The sequence below is a fragment of the Rana temporaria genome, chromosome 1 (assembly GCF_905171775.1).
Source record: "Rana temporaria chromosome 1, aRanTem1.1, whole genome shotgun sequence".
NCBI lineage: Eukaryota > Metazoa > Chordata > Amphibia > Anura > Ranidae > Rana > Rana temporaria.
This window is the reverse complement of record NC_053489.1, coordinates 304216893-304244408: the sequence shown is the minus strand read 5'-3', so window position 1 is coordinate 304244408 and position 27516 is coordinate 304216893. Positions and strand designations below refer to the sequence as shown.

At 42.5% G+C, this 27516-nt stretch overlaps 1 protein-coding gene across 1 annotated transcript in view; it reads right to left on the bottom strand.

The window, feature by feature from the left end:
- Positions 1 to 27516, bottom strand: part of SNAPC3 (small nuclear RNA activating complex polypeptide 3) — an 85215-nt gene that overhangs the window by 20412 nt on the left and 37287 nt on the right. Inside the window, exons 2-6 of the mRNA XM_040358532.1 lie at positions 24196 to 24279; positions 20059 to 20140; positions 8974 to 9078; positions 1485 to 1634; positions 507 to 589 (exon numbers count right to left, since the gene is read on the bottom strand). Of these exons, the coding sequence (XP_040214466.1) occupies positions 507 to 589; positions 1485 to 1634; positions 8974 to 9078; positions 20059 to 20140; positions 24196 to 24279 (504 nt within the window). The remainder of the gene's footprint in view (positions 1 to 506; positions 590 to 1484; positions 1635 to 8973; positions 9079 to 20058; positions 20141 to 24195; positions 24280 to 27516) is intronic.

The window sequence follows — 27516 nt, the reverse complement described above, 5'->3', positions numbered from 1 at the left end:
CTGGTATGGATCCTGGGGGAACCCCCACGCCGTTTTTTTTCAGTGTGGGGGGATTCCCCTTAAGATCCCTACCAGAACGAAGGGTCTGATATCATCCTGGGGGGAGCCTCACGCAAAATGTGTATTTTTTTTGCAGGGTTCGCCTTCAAGATTCTCCGCACACGTGTCGTCCCTGCCAGTCGGATCGTCTTGATCCGAGTTCTGGTGCGACCTCTATTCAAATCAATGGGCTTCCATAGGGAACCATTGATTTTGAATAGAGAAAGAAAAACGCGGCTGAAAGCTAGCGCGGTGAAACGTGCATTGAATTCAAAGCACAACGCGGAAAAAATCTTGTTAAAAACGCCACTTTTTTTTCTGGCACCAGTACTAGCTTTACAGACCGTTTTTTAAAACGTCCGTGGGCATGAGGCCTAAGAAACAACTTCAAAAAATACTTTGGATTCCAAAACAGGTTATAAAGATTTACAACTCAATTCAAAATAAAAAATGTATATGCATTGTACCTGCTTAGATCTCTGCACTCTGGATACCTCATATCATTGTAAAATATACCTTCAAAATAAAAGAATGCCGATTTGAAAAGATCCTAAAAAAGAAATAATTGAGAAAATAAATATAAAATATTATTCAATTCAAACTCAAAACTTTTACTAGAAGAGGGAAGGGTTAGAACTTCTGTTATGTTTTATTGCTAGTCAAGGCCTCTGACTATGGAGATCTACCCTCTCTACTTACCTTGGTAATCATTACCACACAGACAGAAAGTGCTGGAAAATCCAAGATTTGGTAACGGTCACCAGAAGTGAGGGTAAATCTTCCATCAATGGACCTGTTCCAGGTAAACAAACTGTCCAAGGGAGGCTTTCCATGGATCAAAATTTGGCCTGTTCAGCATTCAATCCATGTATGCCAGGCTGGTTGTACAAAAATCGATCCACTGATCAACTTCAGAACACAATAGCACAGTGGAACGAATTCCCCCTATCCACATTGAACATGTGGATGGGGAAATCGGGTCATTTGTTTTTCGTTAAACCCGCAAGTTAAAATAGAATGATTAATGTATGGCCAGCTTAAGAGGGGAATTACCCTCACTTCAAAGACATTTCCTCTCATTTCCTGTCTACATATGGCCCTGATATTAAGAATAAATAGTTCAAAAGGTACATAACTTAGTATTTGTTGGACTAATAAATGACAAAATGGTGATGTTAACATGTGGTTCGATTTTAAATCCATGCCTTCAAATATAATTGGATAATGTCCACGTAAAAATAAAATACCCACAACTCACCAATACTAACTGAAAACTAATATATGTCAGGACAAAGTTTTCATGTACAAAACAAACAAACAAACAAACAAAAAAAGAACAAACACAAAAGCTCTTCAAGGTAGGATAGAGGTAGGGTAAAATTCTTATTTCCTCATTTCTTTGTAAAAAGAGATCCCAGTTCATTGTACCCCAACAATAATTTTACCTTGCAAATATTTTCAGGAGCCAAATCTGGATTGTCACTGAACTCCCCTCCAATTTGTAGGTCACTGACACATTTGATGGCATCTCTCAATTCTGAAAGCCTCTGGCTGCCAAGCACTAATATGGTCTCATAGGGTTTGTATTCTTTGTGCTGTAATAGAATAAAACATGCCATTAAAGTAGAGGTTCAGCCAAAAACTAACTCTAAAATCTACTGGCAACCACAATCTAAGATTAACCATCTAACCCTGTAAAGCAAAAATCGCTATACATACCTTTTCTGCAGTCACACCCTCCGGTCCAGTACCACGCTGAGATGTCAGCGGCAGCTTCTGTGTGTAGGTGTGTGCAGGAGAGGCAGCTGACAACAAAAGCCCCATAGTAACTATGGGTGAAGTCACTTCACAGCCGTTCAGTTTTCAGCTGTCTCTTCGACACAGCATCTGCCGCTGGAGACCAGGCCGGATAAGCTGTAGAAAAGGTATGTACTCATTTTTCTTCATAGGGTTAGATGTGGCTGCCAGTAGATTTAGAGTTAGTTTTAGGCTGAACTTCCACTTAAATTAAGACATCTAAATCAGATATACTTTTGAATAAAGCAAAATACTGTTTGGGTGTTTGCCTCCATTTTGGTAGCCACAGAACACTCAGAAAAGCATTGTAGTGAAAGTGGAGTACAGAATTTAAGACACAGTGGCATGTAAAGATATGTAGATCTTCCAGAAATTTAATTGTAGGCAATGGTGGTAAAGACTCCAGAGAAAGTAGTATGGACTAGAAGGGGACACAGCCAGTGAAGTGTGTGTGTACATTGGAAATTCCAGAGAAAGTAGTGCAAGCAGTGGAAGGAAAGCCAGAGAAGCCAATGTCCACAACACTGTCAGCTACTGCAGACAGTATGGGAAGAGCTAAGACAGAAAAGCCAATATACACACTGGAGAAAGAGCTACAACACAGATGTGTGCAGTTTTTAGTGCTTCGGACATTGCCAAAGAAAATGTGTCTGGGTTCTATTCTGTCTACTGGCAACTCATAAGAAACAGCTGCAAAAAAACTCTTGGGAGAAAAGTCTTCTCTTCCCATCATGGTGAACGCCAACTTAATATTTTAGAAAACATTTTCAAACATCTTATTCAGCTAAATTGTGCACTATAGTTACTATTACTATGTTTAAAGTAGATCTCAATAGGCCACATGCACATGGGTGCATTTCCCTAAACAATGTAAAGACACTGCATATTTCTGGTCTCTCAGATGTGCTGGAGCTGCATACAGCCACCCAAAGCCAAGAATGTGTATAGGCAGCTATACACAGCTATTTGCATAAAGTAGTGCACATGCAGACATAATGTACCTAGGGGATTTGGTGCATTACATCCATGTGCGTGTATTACTTTACAGAAAAAGGGACACCTTGCTGTGTACAGCCACCTTCACCAATTCATGTCAGTGTGTGGCAGTGTCTAGGTTACACGGGCAAATGCATCCATATGCATATAGCCTAAACATAAAAAAAAAAAAAAATGGCAATTAAAACTATTCCCATGTGTGCAAACAAATAGCAAAATTGTGCAAATTCTGTGCAAGTGCGTGTTTGTGTAAAAAACAGTTGCTTAGTGGAAAACACTGCAATGCAACAGCATTAAACTCAGCAAGTGTTCAGATCCAGTTCTTTAGGCCGGGTTCACACTATTGCGAATTGGATGCGGGATCTCCGATGTGAATTTGCACAGGAGCCCTGTGCGTCTTTTGGTCCATTTCAGGTCCAAATTCTGCCCCAAATTCGGTCTGAATTCAGACCTGAAACAGTGAACCAGAACGCTCAGGACCCCTGCTGGGAGCCGCATAAGGTGTGAACCGAGCTTAAAGGGGTTGTAAAGGTTCGTTGTTTTTATTTTTGTTAAAAAAAAAAAAAAAAGATCCTCCTCTTCTGGTCTCCCAGTGGTGCTCCTGGCTCCTCCTCGCATCGAGGGTCCCCTTGGAGACCCTCATTCCAAGGGGGCACCCTTGCGGGCACGCTCTCGAGTCCTGCTGCATCCATTGACACAGACAGACTTGGCTCCCATGTCCCTGGATTTGATTGACAGCAAGGGCTGCTGCTGCTATCAATCTATTCAATGAGGACCTGAGACAGCGGCTGGAGCTGCTGGGCTTGTTATCATTGGAAAGATCGGGTTCAAGTAAAAAGGGGGATCTAGGGGAGGGTGCTGCACTACAGAAGAATTTTCACCTTAATGCATAAAATGCCTACAGACACTTATTATTGTACCACTCTCAACAGACCTGTCACAGCCAAATATTTCAAATTCTGACTCATCAATCCAGGAGTACCTGCTGTCATTTTTCTACACCCCAGTTCCTATGGTTTTTGTACATAGCTAAAGTGATATTAACGCTAAACATTTTTTTTACCTTAATGTATGCTTTGCATTAAGGTAAAAATCGTTTTGATATTTCTCAGTCCTCCCCATTCCCAGTGTGAAAGGGAAGAGAGGTGAGAAGAGATCCAGCACTGTGCACAGCTGCATCTCTTCTCTCCTCCTCTTCTTCACCCAGGGACTCGAACAGCAGCAAAAGCCATTGGCACCTGGTGCTGTCAATCAAATGCAGTGAGAAGGAAGTGGGGGGTGGGGCTAAGCCCTGCTGCGTGAGTGTCTATGAAGAGCTTCTAGAGACTTGATTTTCGGCAAACCACTGCATGAACAACATTGACAATTTCTTCCTGTAGTGTGGTGAGGGTAGCTGTTTTTTTTTACAGTACAACACATCCTTTAGTGTTCCCCCACAGATAGAAATCGAGGGGTGTTAAGTCTAGGGAACGTGGAGGGAATTCCACAGCACCTCTATGTCCTATCCAACGTCCTGGTAGAAAGTCATTGAGATATGCTCTCGTCTCTGGAAGTAAAATTGCTCACCCGCATAAACTGCACAAAATGGCTGGTAAAATAGCTCCATTTATACACTCTTCTTTTGTATAAAATTCTAAGGTATGTGGCAATAGATCACTAGACTGAGTGATAAGATGTGATCTTGACTGAAGTGTATATTGTTCCTTCTAGTGTATGACTATGCTTTAAACTGCCTGAAGAAGAGGGCTATGCCCTGGGAAACGTAACCTGCGTTGGAGCAACAGCAAGTCTCCACACCCCCCTCCACTGATGTGGGGTTGGTGTTCATCAACACTAAGAACAACCAATCTATGTTCAATATTTGATGTCATGTCTGTGGTATATATGTATATTTCCATGTTTTTTCACAACTTTTAATATGTATAATATGAAGAATTTGACATTTTATTTTTTGGTACCGCTATAGTTCTTCTAGTTTAGTAGTAAGGGAATCTTTTGTGCATTTAACCACTTGCTTACTGGGCACATATACCCCCCTCCTGCCCAGGTGAAATTTCAGCTTCGGACACTGCGTCGCTTTAACTAACAATTGCGCGGTCGTGTGACGTGGCTCCCAAACAAAATTGACATCCTTTTTTCCCCACAAATAGAGCTTTCTTTTGGTGGTATTTGATCGCTTGTGCGGTTTTTATTTTTTGCGCTATAAACAAAAAAGAGCGACAACTTTGAAAAAAATACAATGTTTTTTACTTGTTGCTATAATAAATAGCTCAATTTAAAAAAAAAAAACACTTCTTTTTTCTCAGTTTAGGCCGATACGTATTCTTCTACATATTTTTGGTAAAAAAAAAAAAAAAAAAAAAAAAAAAAAGTTATAGCGCCTACAAAATAGGGGACAGAATTATTTTTTATTATTTTTATTTTTTTTTACTAGAAATGGCGGCGATCTGCGATTTTTATTGGGACTGCAACGTTATGGCGGACACATCGGACACTTGACACATTTCTGGTGCCATTCACATTTATACTGCGATCAGTGCTATAAATATGCACTAATTACAGTATAAATGTGACTGGCATTGAAGGGGTTAACACTAGGGGGTGAGGAAGGGGTTAAATGTATCCCTGCATTGTGTTCTAACTGTAGGTGGAGGGGGGGTGACTGGGGGGGTGACCGATCTATGTCCCTATGTACAAGGGACACAGATCTGTCTCCTCTCCAGAGACAGCACCGCTGTCTCTGTGTAAAACGGCAATGAGAGATGATCTCATATGTTTACATATGAGATCATCTCTCATTGGCCGCACAGATCGCATCGCAAATGGCCACTCTGATTGGCCGTTCGCGGCGATCTGTAATTGACGTCCTGTTGGATTTTGGGATCCGCACAGTAGCCGTCATTTGACTATAGCGCGGGTCCCAGGAGGTTAAATTCAGGATGAGGTACTGGACTATTTTTTGTCCAATACTGTGGAATCTCCCTGTGAGACCCCCCCCCCCCCCCCCTTCCCAATTTAAATTTTTTCAATAAAATGGGAATGCGATGCATGTCAAGGCACACTGGACCAGTGGCCGTGCCTTCAAAAAAGAATGGTCCAATTGAACCCCTGGATAACAGTCCACACCAGACATTGAGCCCTGGTAAATTAACTGCTTTGCCCACATTAATATGAAAATGTTCTGGGGCCCAATAAACACAAATTATGACAGTTTATAGTACCATTTCGTTTAACCACTTCATTACTGGGCACTTAAACCCCCTTCCTGCCCAGACCAATTTTCAGCTTTCAGCGCTGACGCATTTTGAATGACAATTGCGCGGTCACACAACACTGTACCCATATTATATTTTTATAATTTTTTCCCCACAAATAGAGATTTCTTTTGGTGGTATTTGATCACCTTTGCGGTTTTTATTTTTTGCGCTATAAACAAAAAAGACAGAACATTTTGAAAAAAAAAACACAATATTTTTACTTTGTTATAATATCTCAATTTTTTTTTAAAAACTATTTTTTTCCTCAGTTTAGGCAGATACGTATTCTACAAATTTTTGGTAAAAAAAAAAAAAAAAAAAAATCGCAATAAGCGTTTATTGATTGGTTGCGCTAAAGTTATAGTGCCTAAAAAATAGGGGATAGATTTAGGATTTATTTTTTACTAGTAATGGCGGCGATCTATGATTTTTGTCAGGCCTGCGATATTGCAGCAGACACATCGGACACTTTTGACACTATTTTGGAACCATTCATATTTATACAGCGAACAGTGCTATAGAAATGCACTGATTACTGTTAAAATGTGACTGGCATGGAAGGGGTTAAATGTATTCCCTGGGAGTGATTCTTACTGTAGGGGCAGGGGACTGACTGGGGGAGGTGACCGATCTGTTTCCCTATGTACAACGGACACAGCATCGGTCTCCTCTCTCCCTGACAGGACGTGGAGCTCTGTGTTTACACACAGAGCTCCACGTCCTTGCTCTGTCACTGCTGAGCGCGGGTACGTGGCGGACATCGTGGCCGCCAGGCACGCACATCGCAATCTCAGCGATGCGCTGGGCACAGTGTTTCCCCGCTGCGGGACTGCAGTGGCGCGCGCGGGGAATGCAAATAAAAGGACGTCCACCCGGCAGTTGAGAGCCGCGCTGTGGACGTCTTTCGTTTACAGCGCGGGTCTCAAGTTGTTAAACTGCACTTCATCAGACCACACCATTTTCTGCTCATCCTCATATACGAAACCAATCACAGTACTCCATTCTCCGATCAGGGTCATCTTCATTCATGCCATGCAACCATCTCCAGTGTGCCCTCTTCAGAATACATTGTATGCTTTCTTTCTTGTCTATATTCCCATCACACCCATTGCTGGATTACAGGCTCATCTGTAGCGGGTGCTGTAGCGGTTACCAGCTGGACACTGAATATATCACAGATCAATCCCTATACCTGATGAAGGGGTCCTGCGTGGCTCCAAAGCGTTGCACTAGTTCTTTTGTGATGTGATCTCTATGCAATAAAAGCTTTGGACTGCAATTCAAGATACATGGTGTGCTGGCAAATATGTGTATTAATTTACATTGTATGCTTGATCTGCCAATTCCTGTGCACATTGTTTGACAAACATTCATGCAAACTGGTTCAACATTATCTCCGAGGAAGCGCAACTTTTTGCTGTGAAATACTTCCCAGTACGTTGCTTGTGCACATCACACACAGTGCCATAAGTTTCGAACTCATCACAAATTAGGCAGTTGGTGGTTCTGTTACAAACTCACGTTGCCGCTGTCATTAAACTTCACACACATTTTCCGATTTACAATACCACTTCAAAATGGTTGTTTGAAAGTCAAGCATACTGCTGCCATTTTCTTTGACTCTATCCTGATGGTCACATGATGAGATCAACAATGATGTGACTACTGACATCTTTAGGGGAAACATCATACTACACATTGCTGCCATAATTCAATTCAGGTTTTAAAAAAGGGCATAGATAACAACTGTTGAAGTGTGTATACATTATTTGGGTGTTCTCAGTCTCTCTATTTCCCTATACACACACAGGACTTTGTATGATGGCACAATTTTGCTATTTTTTGCACTGATTTATGATTTGCGCAAAAGTTATAGCGTCTACAAAATAGGGGAAAGTTTTATAGCTTTTTTTGTTTTTACTAGTAATGGCGATCTGCGATTTTTAGCAGAATTACGGAGGGCAGATCGGACATTTTTTACACTTTTTTGGGACCATTGACATATATACAGCAATCGGTGCTATAAAAAATGCGCGGATTACTGTATAAATCTCACTGGTAGGGAAGGGTTTAACACTAGGGGACAATCAAGGGGGTTAAATGTGTTCCCTCATGTGTGTTTCTAACTGTGGGGGATGGGACTGACTAGAGGAGGTGACATATGCCTGTTCTTAATCGCTAGGAACAGCAGATCTGTCTCTCCTCCCCCGTCAGAATGGGGATTTGTGTGTTTACATGCACACATCCCTGTTCTGGCTCTCGTGCCCACCATCGGGCGTGGCCGGCAGACATTGCACACCGGGTCACCCACGCAGCGGACATCGCCCTTAAAGGTGCCAATGTACACCTATGGTGGGTTGCGGGATCGTGCCAATCTGACTTTGGTGTCCAGACTAGCTTGGCTCTGAGGAAGGGGTTGCGCCCCCGAAACGCATCTGCCTATATCCTTGCTGTGTCCATACCTTGTAACATTGTGTAGTTGTATGGCTCATTGTGGGTTGCCACTTTTGCGAGTATACACTTTTAATCTTTTAATACTTATTAAATGTGTTTGGTAATGCACTAGTTGTGCGCACCATCCTTTTGTTCTGTATTATAGTTTTTACCAGATTACCCTATCTGAGGAGGGCAGCATCCGCCTGGTTTTGGAACTCGGATGTCCCTGTTGCTGTTTAAATTATGAAAGACCCTTTTAGCACTGGAAGTGACTGTTTTTCTTGCATTTTCAAATCTTCATAAAAGTGAAGGCTTTCTTCCCTCTAATATAGGGGCATGTAGGATTATAAACTGCCCACTACTGTGACATGTAAAAAAAATGCGTAAAAATAAAGCTGCCAATATGGAGCTGAATAAACTTTAATGCATATAATAAATTATAACAAACCTTTTGGAAAATCATTGGATAAATCAAATTCAAAGTTAAAACCAGTTCTCCCTCATCAACCATGTCTGAAGGGTCTTCTGGCCTCCTTCCTAAACCACGGGATTGCTATAAAAAAATAAATACATAAAATAAAAAAAAAGACAGTTTGCAACATGCAAGTAATTTATTAAGTTAACTTTTTTTTATATAAATCAGGGGGTGTATTCCCAAAGTTTGATAAATCGTTGTTCAGAAAATCTATTTAAAAAAAAAACGAGTCTGGTCTTACAACCTAATGAGTATAGGCTGGCTGTAGTGATTTCATATTCTGGTCAACTACCTTTTCCTGACAAGGAGGTGCATTTTTAAAGAGAACTATTCTCGGTGTATAAACTGCCTGTAAATATAAAATAGGAGGCACGGACCGTATGGCATTTGTTTTAAGGGCGATAGTGTAGCAGTACTTGCATTTGAGGCTGGGTTCACACTGATACTACACGACAGTCAACCGACTTTCATCCTACTTTGCTCTGCGACATCAGTCCTACAATCTGTCCTACATCCATCCGACTTGAATGAACAGGATACTACTTTGATCCAACTTTGTGATCGTCTGACTTGTCCTTTGACCAATCAAAACAATCCCAGAGTGAGATAAAATTCCTTTTACTGCTGCTGTAATCACATGTCTGATGTCAAAAGTCGGATGGTAAGGACAAGGATCCTATTATGATCTGACTTCAATGATATTCAATGGGCTGATGTAGGATCAAAGTCGGACCAAAGTAGTACAGGGAGCATTTTCAAAGTCGGACTGACTTTAAGACGGCTCTCATAGGAAAACATTGATTTTCACACGTCATGTGAAATGAGCTCCCAATGTCAGAGCGTATGTCTACCAGTGTGAACCCAGCCTAACACCACTTTGTATAAATCATCAGAAATGTGACAGAAACGCCAGACAATTAGAAATATTACCCTCACCAAGAACAGAAAGAGAAAATTGTGAGACCACCAGCAGACTAACAGGAGATAAACATTCAATTTAATTTCCTCCTTAAGCAGCCGTGGCCGTCATTTCCGGTTTTGCATTGGTTCCTGGGAGATCTTGGTCAGCTTGGCATAGCACTGCTCGCGTAACATTTTACATTGGCGTCTATGGAAATTCTTGATCAGCTTGGCGTGGCTCCAATAACATTTAACGTTGGCGTCTATAGAAAATCTTGGTCAGCTTGGCATGGCAAGCTGACTTAGATTGCACTGCACTACTTTTGAGTGAGATTGGTAGGTGCATGCTGGGTAGCCAGGAAGGAGGACACTGGGTTCAGATGCCCACACTGGAGATTGCCGCGCTGTGCAGGAACTTCACAAAGTAAGAAAACAAACGCTGCACAAATAGAAAACTGGGCATAGTTGAAACTGGAGCGATTACTCCTTGTGATAGAAAGTGATCGAGCACTCGAAAAAGACAGCTTTTTTTTTGCAGATTCAAAGATACATAAAAAAAGCGCAGAAGGCCCTGAAATTCCAGCTTGTAACCTAAAGCCACTATACTGTGGACTAGTGGTGTGCCGCAACATATCGGCAGAAAATTGTGTTTTTGGCATTTTGCTGTAATAAAAAAAAAAAAAAAAAGTGCCGATAATTTCAGTGCAGTAGCCGCAACGCCAGGTTGTGCGGCGGCATCCCATTGTTGTGCGGCGGCATCCCATTGTTTTCCTTTTTCTTTTTTCAGTTACCAATCACCTGAAGGTGGCAGCATAACCCAATCATAATGGATTTTGTGTTCTGGGATGTATGATAAAGAAATTACTTTTACATTTATTCTTACAGAACGCCACAAATTACTTTACTTAAAACGTGCTGGTTTACAATGGGTTAACTCAATCAAGGTGCATGATGTCTTGTGGATTTCCCTCTTATTTACAACTGACAGTTTTACTAACAGCCGAAGTACTGCTATTTCTACACTCCTAGTGTTCTTACAGGAGAGATGCAGCTGCTGTGTGTCTGCCCACCCCTCTCCTGTCCATTGACAGAAGACTTTGTAATTTGTGAATGGGTTCACACAATACAAAGTGTTCTGTGACTGGGTGAGAGGTGAGGAGGGGCAGGCATTTCTGGATGCAAAAAAATGCATCCAAAGTCGGGGGTCGTCTTATACGCCGGGTACGGTCTCAGTACTCACTTTTTTTTCCCCAGCGGTGACAGTCTCCATACGGCAAGCGCGAGCGTGAATGATTTCAAAGACGCGCCTTCTCTTCAGAGTGTTCTGTGATAGGAGGAACAAAAATCTTCCCAGCAGCGCCTCTGTTCTGTGTTCCTCCTATCACAGATGCCTTCTCATCCTCGGACGAGATGAGAAAACGTCCGTGATAGGCGGAAACAGAACAGAGGCGCTGCTGGGAAGATTTGTGTGCCGCCTATCAGAGAACACTCTGAAGTGAAGGCGCGGCTTTGAAATCATTCATGCTCGCAGCATGGGGGACTGTCACCGCTGGAAAAAAAAAAAGTGAGTGTTATTGCACTGGGGGGGCAACAAGTTCAGGCATGTAATGGCACAGTGGCAATGTGGGGGCATGTAATGGCACAATGGCAATGTGGGGGCATGTAATGGCACAGTGGCAATGTGGGGGCATGTAATGGCACAGTGGCAATGTGGGGGCATGCAATGGCACAGTGGGGGCATGCAATGGCACAATGGCAATGTGGGGGCATGCAATGGCACAGTGGCAATGTGGGGGCATGTAATGGCACAGTGGCACAGTCTGGGCATGTAATGTAATGGCACAGTCTGGGCATGTAATGTAATGGCACAGTGAGGAATGTAATGGCACAGTGAGGAATGTAATGGCACAGTGAGATTTGAAAAAGCCTGTTTCTGTCAGCTGTTCTGGCTCCCCCTCAGCTTCCAGAAAGACTAGAAGGAAGGGGGTAGTCTTATACAGTGAGTATATCCCAAAATCAAAATTTTTCCTGGAAAATTAGGGGGTCGTCTTATACGCCGGGTCGTCTTATACGCCGGAAAATACGGTATTCAAAAGAATGAAGAGTACAGTTCTTAGACTCATCGTTATTCAATACAGATTAGGCAAAGATCTGGAGAAAGCATTGCATTTTTTGCACTGTGAAAACTATCCATATATGACTGTCAAGTTCAGTCCTTTACCCTGGTGCCCAGCAAACATGATGAAAAATAACGAGGACCCAGTACTGTGGACCGCCGGGCCCAAATATTGTGGCGGTCCACTACTTCGGCTTCCTAAATAAAAACACAAGGATGTAGCAGCTAAGTTGGTAAATATGTACGGTCTGATCCCCAGAAAAAAAACATCTCAGAGAAATCGCTGCAGCCACTAGAGGACACAGATTATCCAGCTGCAGTATGGCCTAACCTTTAGACCCCTTTCACACAGGCATTTTTCAGGTGCTTTTGGGCTAAAAAAGGCTCCCCTACAGTCTCAGTGTGAGAGCCTGAATGCTTTCACACTGAAGCGATGCGCTGGCAGGACGCTTTGAACACTTTTTCGGCCGCTAGCTTTACCATCGCCGACGCCCCAGTGTGAAAGCAGCCTAAGGGGGTACCCTCTTTCACTACTTCCCCTACATAAACAGTAAGCAACGCTGCCTTGCCACCATAAAGTGGTAAGGAGGCAGCAGATTAGCTTATGATTTAGGATGTCCATACACTTTACAATCTGACAGTACAATCTCTGAGAAATCTCCTTTAGATTTACCAAAACGATGTAATAGAAGGACACGCCTCAACAATCCATTCAATGTGCATCAAACCAGACAGGTCCTTTCACTACACAGTTGATGGTAGATCTTAGAGATTGTACAATTAGATTGTACAACATATGATAAATAGAAAATAAAAAAAATGTATACTCACCCGAAATACCTGTTGCTATGCGGAAGTCCGTAATCTGCCTCTTTCATAGCCACGGTCCTCCTTCTAGTGAATGGGGCGCGCTGCTTTCTGGGAACTGTGTGTGTTCCCAGAGAGCAGCCGCCCATTCACAAGTCGGCGCGGGACTCGTGCATGCGCAGTAGGAAACAGGCAGTGAAGCCGTAAGGCTTCACTGCCTGTTTCCCTAAGTGTGAATGGTGGCGCGGGACCTGCACCGATCGGCATCGGGGGGGCCATCAGCGTGGGCGAGGAGGACAGGTAAGTGTCCTTATTCAAAGTGAGCAGCTATAGTGTTAGTAGCTGCTGACTTTTAAAAAAAATAAAAATTGCGGGTGGAATCCCACTTTAAGGCAGACAGCAAAAAAAAAAAATTCATGGCCCAAAGATACAAGAATGTAGGAAACACAAGGCAAACATTGGCCTTAATGGCAAAAACATAAATACGATGAAACAAGAGGCAACATGAGGCAACTTACAATGCCTTGAAAAGGTATTCATACCTCTTGAATTTTCTACATTTTGTCATGTTACAACCAAAAACGTAAATGTATTTTATTTGGATTTTATGTGATAGACCAACACAAAGTGGCACATAATTGTAAAGTGGAAGGAAAATGATAAATAGTTTTCAAAATTGTTTACAAAAAAAAAAAAAATGAAAGGCCTGATGTGCATTTGTTTTCAGCCCCCTTTACTCTGAAACAACTAAAATCTAGTGGAACCAATTGCCTTCAGAAGTCACCTATAAAGCAAATAGAGTCCACCTGTGTGTAATTTTATCTCAGTAAAAATACAGCTGTTCTGCGAAGCCCTCGGAGGTTTGTTAGAGAACCTTAGTGAACAAACAGCACCACGAAGGCCAAGGAACACACCAGACAGGCCAGGGATAAAGTTGTGGAGAACTTTAAAGCAGGGTTAGGTTATGAAAAAATATCCTAAGCTTTGAACATCTCACGGTGCACTGTTTAATTATACGAAAATGGAAAGAATATGGCACAACTAAAAACCTACCAAGACATGGCCATCCACCTAAGCTGACAGTCTAAGCAAGGAGAGCATTAATCAGTGAAGCAGCCAAGGGGCCCATGGTAACTCTGGAGGAGCTGCAGAGATCCAGAGCTCAGGTTGGAGAATCTATTAGTCATACACTCCTCAAATCTGGCCTTTATGGAAGAGTGGTAAGAAGAAAGCCATTATTGAAAGAAAGACATAAGTCCAGACATAAATCAGTTGAGAATCTGTGGCAAGACTTGCCATTCACAGATGCTCTCCATCCAATGAGCTACAGTTACACAGATAGTCAGGCTGAAAAAACACAAGTCCATCCAGTTCAACCATAAAAATAAATATCAACCATTCCCATATACAGTTGTGCCCATAAGTTTACATACCCTGGCAGAATTTATGATTTCTTCGCCATTTTTCAGAGAATATGAATGAGAACAAAAAAATTTCTTTCACTCATGGTTAGCGTTTGGCTGAAGCCATTTATTATCAATGAACCATGTTTCTCTTTTTAACCACTTCCCGACCGCCTCATGTAGATATACGTCGGCAGAATGGCACAGACAGGCACATCAACGTACCTGTACGTGCCTGCCTAGACGTGGGTCGGGACCCCCCCCCCCCCCCCCCCCGCTACATGCGGCGGTCGGATCCCCTCGGGGAGCGATCCGGGACGACGGCGCGGCTATTCCTTTATAGCCGCTCCGTCGCGATCGCTCCCCGGAGCTAAAGAACGGGGAGAGCCGTATGTAAACACGGCTTCCCCGTTATTCACTGTGGCGGCGTATCGATCGAGTGATCCCTTATATAAGGGAGACTCGATCGATGATGTCAGTCCTACAGCCACACCCCCCTACAGTTGTAAACACACACAAAGTGAACACTAACTCCTACAGCGCCCCCTGTGGTTAACTCCCAAACTGCAACTGTCATTTTCACAATAAACAATGCAATTTAAATGCATTTTTTGCTGTGAAAATGACAATGGTCCCAAAAATGTGTCAAAATTGTCCGAAGTGTCCGCCATAATGTCGCAGTCATGAAAAAAAAAAATCGCTGATCGCCGCCATTAGTAGTAAAAAAAAATAATTAATAAAAATGCAATAAAACTATCCCCTATTTTGTAAACGCTATAAATTTTGCGCAAACCAATCGATAAACGCTTATTGCGATTTTTTTTACCAAAAATAGGTAAACGAATACGTATCGGCCTAAACTGAGGGAAAAAATTTTTTTAGATATGTTTTTGGGGGATATTTATTATAGCAAAAAGTAAAAAATATTGCATTTTTTTCAAAATTGTCGCTCTATTTTTGTTTATAGCGCAAAAAATAAAAACCGCAGAGGTGATCAAATACCACCAAAAGAAAGCTCTATTTGTGGGGAAAAAAGGACGCCAATTTTGTTTGGGAGCCACGTCGCATGATCGCGCAATTGTCTGTTAAAGCGACGCAGTGCCGAATTGTAAAAAAACCCCTTGGGTCAATTAGCTGCATATTGGTCCGGTCCTTAAGTGGTTAAATCATAATGGCGACAGAATTGCCCCCTTTAACATTAATGACAGCTTGAAGTCTTTTGTGGTATTTGTGGATGAGGCTCTATCTTCTCAGATAGTAAAGCTGCCAATTCCTCTTGGCAAAAGCCTTGAGTTCCTTTAAATTCTGTCTGTTTTGCATGAACTGCACGTTTGAGATCTCCCCAAAGTGACTCAGTGATATTAAGGTCAGGAGACTGAGATGGCCACTCCAGAACCTTTACTTTATTCAGCTGTAGCCAATGACAGGTCAACTTAGCCTTGTGTTTTGGATCATTGTCATGTTGGAATGTCCAAATACGTCCCATGCGCAGCTTCCTGGCTGATGAATGCAAATGTTCCTCCAGTATATTTTGATAACATACTGCATTCATCTTGCCATTGATTCTGACCAAATTCACACACCATCCAAAACCTCAGCAATCCACCTCTGTGTTTCACAGTAGGGATGGTGTACCTTTCATCGTAGGCCTCGTTGACTCCTCTCCAAATTTAATGTTTATGGTTGTTGCCAAAAAGCTCAATTCTAGTCTCATTACTCCAAATGATTTTGTGGCAGAAGGTTTGAGGCTCGTCTCTGTGCTGTTTAGCGTATTGTAAGCGGGATACTTTGTGGCATTTGCGTAATAAAAGACTTTCTTCTGGCGACTCGACCATTATGCAGCCATCTTTCTTCAAGTGTCTCCTTATTGTGCATCTTGAAACAGCCAAACCACATGTTTTCAGAGAGTCCTGTATTTCACCTGAAGTTTTTTGTGGGTTTTTCTTTGCATCCCAAACCCTTTTCCTGGCAGTGGCTGAAATTTTAGTTGATCTACCTGACCGCGGTTTGGTTTCAACAGAACCCCTCATTTTTCACTTCTTGATTAGTTTGAACACTGCTGATTGGCATTCTCAATTCCTTGGATATCTTTTTAGATCCCTTTCCTGTTTTTTTATACAGTCCAACTACCTTTTCCCGCAGATCCTTTGCCAATTCTCAGAATCCAGAAACGTCAGTGCAGCACTGGATGAAAGATGCAAGGGTCTGTCAGGAGTCCAGAAACACATTGACCTTTTATACACGCACTAATTACAAGCAAACAGATCACAGGTGAGGATGGTTACCTTTAACCACTTAAAGACCTCAGGTGTTTTTCAGATTTGGTGTTTGCAAGACTAAAACAGTTTTTTCTGCTAGAAAATTACTTAAAACCCCCAAACATTATATATATTTTTTTTCTAACACCCTAGAGAATAAAATGGCGGTCATCGCAATACTTTTTGTCACACCGTATTTGCGCAGCAGTCTTACAAGCGCACTTTTTTTGGAAAAATTTCACTTTTTTGAATAAAAAAATAAGACAACAATAAATTTGGCCCAATTTTTTTATATATTGTGAAAGATAATGTTACGCCGAGTAAAATGATACCCAACATGTCACGCTTTAAAATTGCGCCCGCTCGTGGCATGGCGTCAAACTTTTACCCTTAAAAATCTAGATAGGCGACGTTTAAAAAATTCTATAAGTTGCATTTTTTGAGCTACAGAGTAGCTCTAGGGCTATAATTATTGCTCTCGCTCTAACGATCGCGGCGATACCTCACTTGTGTGATTTGAACACAGTTTTCATATGCGGGCGCTACTCGCGTATGCGTTCGCTTCTGCGCGCGAGCTCGTCAAGACGGGGCGCTTTAAAAAAAATTTTTTTTTGTTTTCTTATTTAATTTTATTGATTTTATTATTTTTTACACTAAAATATTAAAAAAAAAAAAATGATCACTTTTATTCCTATTACAAGGAATGTAAACATCCCTTGTAATAGAAAAAAGCATGACAGGTCCTCTTAAATATGAGATCTGGGGTCAAAAAGACCTCAGATCTCATATTTATGCTTAAATGCAAAAAAAAAAAAAAAAAAAAAGGAAAATTTGTCATTTAAAAAAATGACAGAAAAAAAATTGTCTCTTTAAGAGGCTGGGCGGGACTGACGTTTTGACGTCACTTCCGCCCAGCAGAGCTATGAGGACGGGTGGGGGTCATCTTCCCCTCACTACAGTCCTCACTCTCCAGGCGGCAGCATCGGATCTCCTCCGCCGCTACCGACGGCTCCGGTAAGCGGCGGAGGGCGCGGAAAAGCGGCGGGAGGGGGGGGGCCCTCTCCCGCCACCGATAACGGCGATCTCGTGGCGAATCCGCCGCGGAGACCGCCGTTATCGTTTACACGGCCGCCCGCTGAAAACATGGATATCTCAGTTGTGGCAGCAGCTGCTGCCGTTACTGAGATATCCATGTTTAAAAAGAGGACGTATATATACAGTGGGGGGTCCTTAAGTAGTTAATAGCCATTCCAACCACTTTGTGTCAACTTGTGTGCATGTTATCAGGCCAAATTCACTGGGGTATGTAAACTTTTGATCAGGGTCATTTGGATAGTTTCTGTTGTCATTATGATTTAAAGAAAAAAAGAGTGAACACCGTTGATTGATAATTAATGGCTTCAGCCAGACACTAATCATGAGTGAAAGAAATGTTTTTGTGTTATTCATATTCTCTGAAAAATGGCCAAATAAATCATAAATTCTGCCAGGGTATGTAAACTTATGAGCACAGCTGTATTTTACAAAGAAGAATGGACAAAAATTTCACTCTATAGATGTGCAAAGCTGGTAGAGACATACCTAAAAGACTTGAAGCTCTAATTGCAGAGAAAGGTGGTTCTACAAAGTATTGACGAGGGGATGGAACACAAATGCACGCTACACTTTTCACATATTTATTTGTAAAAAACAAATTGAAAATCATTTATCATTTTCCTTCCACTTTGTGTTGATCTATCACTAAAAATCCATTTACGTTATTGGTTGTAACATGACAAAATGTGAAAAATCTTAAGGGGTAAGGATACTTTTTTAAAGCACTGTAGTTTTAAAAGAGCCTTCCTCTTAGCCAGAAATCAAGTGCTACATAACAATATTTTGTTCCTCTTATCTAGCCAGCAGGTGACATTCAGGCTACTTTTCAATTTTTTTTTACGGTTTCTCCTTACCTCTTGTTAAAAAAAAAAAAAAAATATTTAACCACTTAAGCCCCGGACCAATATGCTGCCTAAAGACCCAAGGGGTTTTTACAGTTCGGGACTGCGTCGCTTTAACAGACAATAGCGCGCTCGTGCGACGTGGCTCCCAAACAAAATTGGCGTCCTTTTTTAGGCCAATACATATTCTTCTACCTATTTTTGGTAAAAAAAAAAAAAAAAAACGCAATAATCGTTTATCGGTTGGTTTGCGCAAAATTTATAGCGTTTACATAGCGTTTACAAAATAGGGGATAGTTTTATTGCATTTTTATTTTTTTTATTTTTTTTTACTACTAATGGCGGCGATCAGCGATTTTTTTCGTGACTGCGACATTATGCGGACACTTCGGACAATTTTGACACATTTTTGGGACCATTGTCATTTTCACAGCAAAAAATGCATTTAAATAGCATTCTTTATTGTGAAGATGACAGTTGCAGTTTGGGAGTTAACCACAGGGGGCGCTGTAACATTTAGGGTTCACTTTGTGTGTGTTTACAACTGTAGGGGGTGTGGCTGTAGGACTGACATCATCGATCTTATATAAGAGATCACTCGATCGATACGCCGCCATAGTGAAGCACGGGGAAGCCGTGTTTACACACGGCTCTCCCCGTTCTTCAGCTCCGGGGCGGCTATAAACGTATAGCCGCGCCGTCATCCCGGATCGCTTCCCGAGGCTTACCGACCGCCGCATGTACGGGGGGGTCCCGATCGGACCCCTGACCCACGTCAAGCAGAGGACGTATAGGTACGTGCATGTGCCTGTCCGTGCCATTCTGCCGACGTATATTTACATGAGGAGGTCGGCAAGTGGTTAAAGCAGAGTTCCACCCAAAAATGGAACTTCTGCTTTTTCGGATTCCTCCCCTCTGGTGTCACATTTGGCACCTTTCAGGGGGGTGTAGATACTGGTGTAATCCAGGTATTTGCTCCCACTTCCGGGCATAGATCGCCGTAGTATCCGCGGCAATCTACGCCATGTTCGGCCCCTCCTCCCACGCGGTCTTTTGGGAGACAAACAGATCCCAGAAGACAGAAGGGACCTGTGAGATCACGTAGCGCGACTCACACATGTGCAGTGGAGAACCAGGAAGTGAAGCTGCAAGGCTTCACTTCCTGATTCCCTTACCGAAGATGTGGCGCCTTCACCCGAGAGCCGAGGGACAGATTGGCTTCGGGTGCCGACATTGCGGGCGCCCTGGACAGGTAAGTGTTCATATATTAAAAGTCAGCAGCTGCAGTATTTGTAGCTGCAGTATTTTTTTTTTAAGGGGAACTCCGCTTTAAAAGGACTTAATTCAAGCTGTAAACCGTCATAGAAATTATTAATCCCACCTTTCTCTGAGGTTTCTATCAAAGACAGTCTGTCTCAATAGAGACAGCTACTAATGTGCCATCTCTTCAGATAATGCATAATAGTCTAGGAATCAAGCGTCGTGTATTTGTAAAACAGATAAAAAACGAGTTTAAAGACCAAAGAAAAAATAAATCTTTACCCCAAACCATTTGGATAAGCTTACTTAATATGCCTTGGTTACGCTTAAAAGTGAATAAAAGAATAAAAATAAACCACTATATCCAAATATCTTACCATTTCATACATAAAAGTCTCATTCCTACATGCTCGGTCAATTATTAATTCTTTGCGTCGTTCCACTGCCTTCTTCCGAACTCTGAATTAAAAAAAAAAAAGCACACAATAAAAAGTTAATAGTAACATTATCCATACCTTGTGCATCTTGCATTATTAATCCCCTTTATATATACTCACTATCGAACCAATTCTATGAAAACACTAATCAACACAGAATACTGACTGTATTAATGACAATCTGCATCTCCCTAAACATGCATGTTAAAAGTAAGAAAAATTGGTGGGACTTTAAACAGTTCCCTACCGGGCCATAGTAAGACGACATTGGCAGGAACTGTCTCTCCCTCCGGGTGGACATCATATGACGTCCTTTGCATCGCGGCTGATAGGGGGCACGCGCATCGCTCTCGACCCGGTGCGTGTGCCCAGCGGCCGCGATGTCCGCCGGGCACCCGCGATTGCCGGCAATCACGGCAGGAGTGTGGATCAGTGTGTGTAAACACACAGATCCACCTCCTGTCAGAGGTGAGGAGACCGATGTGTGTTCCCAGTACAGAGGAACACACATCGGTATCCTCCCCTTGCGAGCCCCCCTGCCCCTACAGTTAGAATCACTCCCAGGGAACATATTAACCCCTTCAGCGCCCCCTAGTGTTAACCCCTGACAGTCACATTTACACAGTAATCAGTGCAGTTTTATAGCACTAACCGCTGAATAAATGTGAATGGTCCCAAAGACGTGTCAAAAGTGTCCGATATGTCCGCCGCAATGTCACAGTCACAATTAAAAAAAAAAAATAAAAATCGCAGATCGCCGCCATTACTAGTAAATAAAAAAAAAAAAAAAAAGGCATAAATCTATCCCCTATTTTGTGGACGCCATTAAACTTTTGTGCAAACCAATCAATATACGCTTATTGCCATCTGTTTTACCAAAAATATGTAGAAGAATACGTATGGGTCTAAACTGAGAAAAAAAAATTAAAAAAATAAAAAAGCATTTATTCAATCAAAAAGTAAAAAATTATGGTGTTTTTTCAAAATTGTTGCTCTTTTGTTTATAGCGCAAAAAAAAAAAAAAACGCAGAGATAATCAAATAGCACCAAATGAAAGCTCTATTTGTGGGGGGGAAAACAAAGATTTAATTTGGGTACAGTGTTGCATGACCGCGCAATTGTCATTCAAAGTGCAACAGCGCTGAAAACCAAAAATTGGTCTGGGCAGGAAGGGGGTGAAAATGCCCTGTATGGAAGTGGTTAAATGAGGCGCGTCTGTGCATTTAATAATTAGGATAAATAATATATTATATATTTTTTTCTGTAATAAAGTTTAATGTCGGCATGATGTGATGCGTTGGTTCCGCATGTTTGTGCAAAGCCAAACGCACACATCTGACCAATAATGTAAATAATATGATTAAATAAATTAGAGATTAATGGTAGTGGTAACAATAATGCATCACCACTAATAATGTTAATACTCATGATACTTGTAATAACAACAACATTAACTCTAATATCGATATGCTTTTAATCAAAAAACATGTCAATTCATAGTCAAACAATTTATTCAGCTGCACTTTCCATGTGCACACAGTATTTATGCAATAAAAAAAGAAGAATGCATTTGTGCCAATAAAACCCATTTCAGTTTTGCAAATTTTTACCTGCATGACCATTACCAAAAGTCCATTCATATTAAAGATAAGAGGTGAAATCAGCTTAAAACAGACATATTCTGAAGCAAAAGCCTAGTTTGACAATTTCCCCCAACCACTTCACTATCCTACCCAGCCTTGGATCAAACCCCCACACTCAGAGGTATCAAGCAAACAATCTTATTTTTCAAAGGGGAAAGAATATGCTTCAGTATACACAAAATAAATGATCAGAGGTAGGAAGACAAAACTTATCAATAGCACATAATATCTCCAATGAAGCTTTGAAATTATTTTCTGACTTCTGGGAACTGTGTCTCCCAGAAGTCAGCCGCCCATTAACAAAATGCTGTGCGACTTGCGCATGCGCAGTAGGAAACGGATAGTGAAGCCGCAAGGCTCCACTGCCTGTTTCAATTAGTGAGGATGGTGGCGCCGGGACCTGCCACGATCGACAGATCGGCCTCAGGCGGTCGACATCGCAGGCAACCTGGACAGGTAAGTGTGCTTATTAAAAGTCAGCAGCTACAGTGTTTTTTTAAAGCTGGACCTCCACTTTAAGTCACGCATTTTTGTCGCATTTTGAGAAAGTACACCAAGGATGCAGCATGCAAGACTTTTGGTGCGCTTTCATGAAATGCACCAAAAATGCGCGACCTAATACAAAGTCTATAGGAAACTGCAGGTTAATCCCACAGCGTAGCAGTGTTAAAAAACAGCATTAATATGTGTATGAAAAATAAAACATTTTTGAAAAAAAATATTTATTTAAATTACTTAATTTTCCCAACAATTGTGCCCAAAAAAAAATAAACAAAAAAAAAAAAGCTATATCACCTGCAAGAATTCAGGGCCTCATAGACCATTACTACAAAAGACTGCACACTGACATTGATGCTAAAACGGGCAATACAGTCATAAGAACTAAGGATAAGCAGGATTTTGAACAGGGGTCATTTGATTTACTTGTTGCCACATTTTTTTTTTATGATTGTGTCATTCTGTTATGACCTACAGTTGAATATGAATCCAATGAGAAACGCGTTTTGCCTGCTCACTCATGTTTTCTTGATGCGCTGTATATTTTCTTGACGCGCTGTATATTTTCTCCAAGGAAGGGCTCGACAAATCCCAGGCGCCAGGTTGTCATGGCGACCAGAAACCACGGCCCCCGCCAGCCCACACTGTTTTGCACTCTCCCATTCCCCACCCAGTGTCCTCGGACGGAGCATTTCTCCTGCCCCATAGAGCGGAGCTCAGTCCTGTATCCTGGGACTCCCGGAGTCTCCTCCATCCCTCCCTGTGTACGGAGGCCAAAAGCTATGGTGCACACTTCTCCAATGTAAAGAAATTCCCCGAACAGCCCTTTGAGAGCCATCTCCCCAGATGACACCGCAGGCTTATCAGATATTCCCTCTGGAGAGCCCATGGAGTGTACGATGCTGCCTCCTGCACTGATCACTGTGTCCATACTACTCCTTCTGGAGGGTGACCAGGAGGCAATGGACAAGTGTTAAGCGCTGCAGCCAGCCACCCTCTGAACATGAGGGCCGTAGCCACCAATATATATGTGGCTCCCCCCTGGAGGAGTACTGTATGCAGACCAGAGTCACCAAATCCTGACACCCGTATGAAAGCAGACAGCCCTACCCCCAGCACGGGACCGACTTAATCACTGACTATAACAACCAGGCAGACACGACGTGGTGGGAGAGCCACACCATGCTGGCCAGTTGATATAAGGAAAGACGGGATGGAAAGCCGCACTCCAAAAAAAAACATAAGGTTTGTCTTTATTGTAAAAAAATAGATAAAAATGCACTACAAAACAAGCAGAACACAGGGAAAACAGCCTACGCGTTTCACACTCCGATTAGTGCTTAGTCATGACTAAGCACTAATTGGAGTGTGAAACGCGTAGGCCGTTTTGCCTGTGTTCTGCTTGTTTTGTAGTGCATTTTTATCAATTTTTTACAATAAAGACAAACCTTATGTTTTTTTTGGAGTGCGGCTGTCCATCCCGTCTTTCCTTATATCAATTCCTTTGTGCATTGCCAGCACCTTTGATTTCCTGAACCGTTGCCAATTTCCCAACACACCCACCTGGAGCGGTTACTTCCTTCCCTTACCATGCTGGCCAGGATCCAGTACCCGCACTCCATTAACCTCAACCAGCACCTCAGTGACATCATCATACAGCCACCTAGGGATAGGGTTCCCCCCCACATTACCAGACCATGCCAGGCTGGGATCCAGTACCAGCACTCCATCAACCTCACCCTGCACCTCAGTGAGTGACAACACCCCCCTATATGTACACAGTGGCCCCCATAATCTCCACCTACCTGTACACAGAGGCTCCTATCTGTACCATACCCCCTGTACAACATCACATCACACTCCTTTTATGCATATTGGATGCACTAAAAGACCTTAATTCATCCATATCATGCAAGATTAATGGTTATAATCATACCCTAAAGTCACCAGACTGGTATCTTCAGGGATTTCTTCAGGATCTGATTCCCCTTCTTCCTCATTACTCTTTAGTCCATTAATGCTAAAAGAAAAAATATAAAACATCAGGGTGTTAAAATTAATCTCAAAGCGATAAAGGAAAATATTAAAAACCAAAACACATGTAGGCTTATTCATGAAAAACTTACACAAACTTGTAGCAGCTGAACATACAGTTGCAATACATACAAGTGAAGTGTTTTAACTTGGAAGTTTGTGCTTTACTGTGCCTTCTCACAATGCAATTCTAGAAGATGGATTACTAATTTAAAGGATAGGTTCAAAAAATAAAAAAGGACTTTTTTTGCAAATTACATTTTTTTATATATTTTTTAAGAAGCCTGCAGAGCATTGCATCAGTGGCCAGCAGATTGCAGGTGCAATGCCCAGCTCCGGCAGACTCTCAGCATAGCTGTCTGCTCGTACCTCATATGTGCAGAAAGTAACTTGAGAGCAGGAAGATCAACAGACTATGAGGATGCTCGCCAGTGCCCTCACAGCTCACCGAAATCTACAAGCCATCAGCTGACGGTACTTGTAGGCATTCATTCACAGGAAACGCAATGAATGACGCGCCCGTGTGGGCAGAGTCCCGAATGAAAGCGTTGTTTTAAAAAACTGACAGTGGTGGTGGGGAGAAGATCCCTGGCTTGCTGTCACAGGGGGGAGGGGAGAGAGCTGCAGCTAGAACATGTTACACGTTCTCCCTTAAAAACAGGCGAAACATGTAACTTGTTTCAAAAGTAAACGTATCCTTTAAAACAGCACACTCCCAATGTAACCAATATCTTATTTCAATAGGGGTTTCCCTTTCTGCAATATAGTCTGTTCCAAGACCCAACCTAGCTTGTGACTTGACAATGAAAGAGCAGCAGCAAACTTATGAAGTAATCCTTGTGTAACCCCTCCTGTAGGAATCATTAAAATGAGGCATCTTAACACTAAAGTCCCTTCTACACATTGGAGTTCTCCAGCTGAGGCTGGAGAAAAAGGGACTGGAGAAGCTCTGCCTTCAGTCCCTTTCTCTCCGTTTAGAACCTTGATATTTCACCAAAGCACCCCAACTGGGCTCCTAAAAAAAAAAAATAAGAAAAATAAGAACTGACACCATCCACCTCTCTGCTGATATAAACACATTTGTGTTTGTGCTCTGGGGTGCATACCCTAATGCAATAGGCTGCCCACCAATGCATACATGTCAGCAAGTGCCTGAACTTGTAAATGCAAATGTGCAGAAGGAAGGATTTTAAAGTGATTCTAAAAAGGCAAGTTTTTTTTTTTTTTTTTTACCTTAATGCATCTTATGCTTCTAATTAACTTCTGTGACCAGCCCCCCGACCCTATACTTACTGGATTTCAATCTCAATCTAGTGCTGTGCTGAAGAGCAGCAGCACTGCTCGCTCCCTCCATTGACTCCTCCTGTTGTCAATCACAGCCTGTGAAAAGGGAGCAGAGCCGAGTAGGACTGTGCGTCAATAGCGAGGCTATGGATTGTGCCCCCATAGCAAGCGACTTGCTATAGAGGAAAATAAAAAATATTCCTTGCCTTTTTTGTATTACATTTTTGGACGTTATTTACGATCCATGGTGTGCTGGCGAATATTTTTTATTTGGTTGATGGTTCCAGTGCTTAGCTGGTGATCGTTTCAGCACCCACCTTCTTTCTACGAGCCATTAGAACAGGAACGCGTGCGATTGGAATATTGACTAGATTGCAATAGAGGCACTCTGAAGGGAGGAGCCAGGAGTGCCAGGGGTTACCCCAGAAGAGGGTGATCGGGGTTGCTCTGTGCAAAACCATTACGAAGAGCAGGCAAGTACAACAGGTTTGTTCTTATATAAAAATATATATATATATATATATATATATGATATACAATAACTTTAGATTAAAAATTATTAACCAGGGGGCGTGGCTTGGACATGACTGAGTAGGAGACACGTTGCATTAGAGCTCCAGGGACCTCCGTGATAACCCTGACGAGTAGTGGTGGAGAGAAGGCTGATATTGCGACATGAACAGTGGCCGCAAATATAGGACTAGAGCCGCCATAAAGAAAGCACCGGTAATCACCTCGCAGGGAGATATTCAGCGGTATGTCACACTACCTTCACCCTTACCCTCCCGGGTGACGTAGCTCGCCTTGCAGGAGGGAGGGAGGTCAGGCTCCCCTCAGATGTCTACCGGGTCAGGCAGCGGGCGGAAGATGGAGGTGTCCCTGCAGACTGAAGGACAAACGCACACAGACTCTGAAAGTGGACGGCACGATAGACATGGAGGCAGCAGACATTAAAGCCATGCTGGCGGTGCTCCCCACACGTCAGGATCTGGCAGCGTTACCTACCCGCCTGGACATTGAGACACTAATCTTTCGGGGGGGGGGGGGGGAGGCGCACAGCCAGGATTTTCAAGCGGTAAGGTCTGATGCAAGTGCCTTAACAGAGAGGGTGACTGTTGGAGAGGGTTCTATATCATCCCTAGAACAGCATGTGGGAGCTCTTGAAAAAACGCAGACTAAGCAAGCGGATACCGTAATAGACTTGCAACTACAAATAGAAGTCCGAGGACAGAAGTCGCAGGAATAACTTGCGACTCCGGGGACTCCCAGAAGCGACAGATATAGAGGACCTGGATATTAAAGTGAGAGCGGTGTTTCAGTCTATTCTAAAGCTACCTGATATTGTGTTTGAAATAGATAGGGTGCACAGAGCCCTAGGTCCTAAATCTCAAAATCTTGAGACCTAGGGATGTAATCTGTCGTTTACATCGATATAAACAAAAAGAACAGATTCTTAAAGCTGCTTGGGACATGAGGGATATTCTTTATGAAGAGGCGCACATAAAAGTCCTATCCGATCCATCACACTTCAACGTAGGGCCTGCCTGCGACCTGTCCTAGATCTTGCTAGAGAGCAGGGGTGTACATATAGGTGGGGATACCCACTAGCAGTTACGTTCCGCAGGGCATGAACTACGTTTATTCTCTGTACACCAGCAGAATTACCAGAGCTTTTTTTGTATTTAGAAGCGACACCTATTTAGATTCCAAATTGGTTATCAGGTTTACCTACACAGGGAATAGCTGGGGGATTTTAACTACTCAAGGCCAATGGAGGAACCCCCAAATAGTCCGACAGCAGCAACTTAGACGGACTTCCCAGGGACAAGCTGAGGACTTAAGACAGGAACCAGGGCCCCCACCTGTAAAAATTAGTTAGTGCTGGAGACAACGGACGCTCTTTGGAACTTGAAGAGACTATGCTCATGCTCCTGCCCCC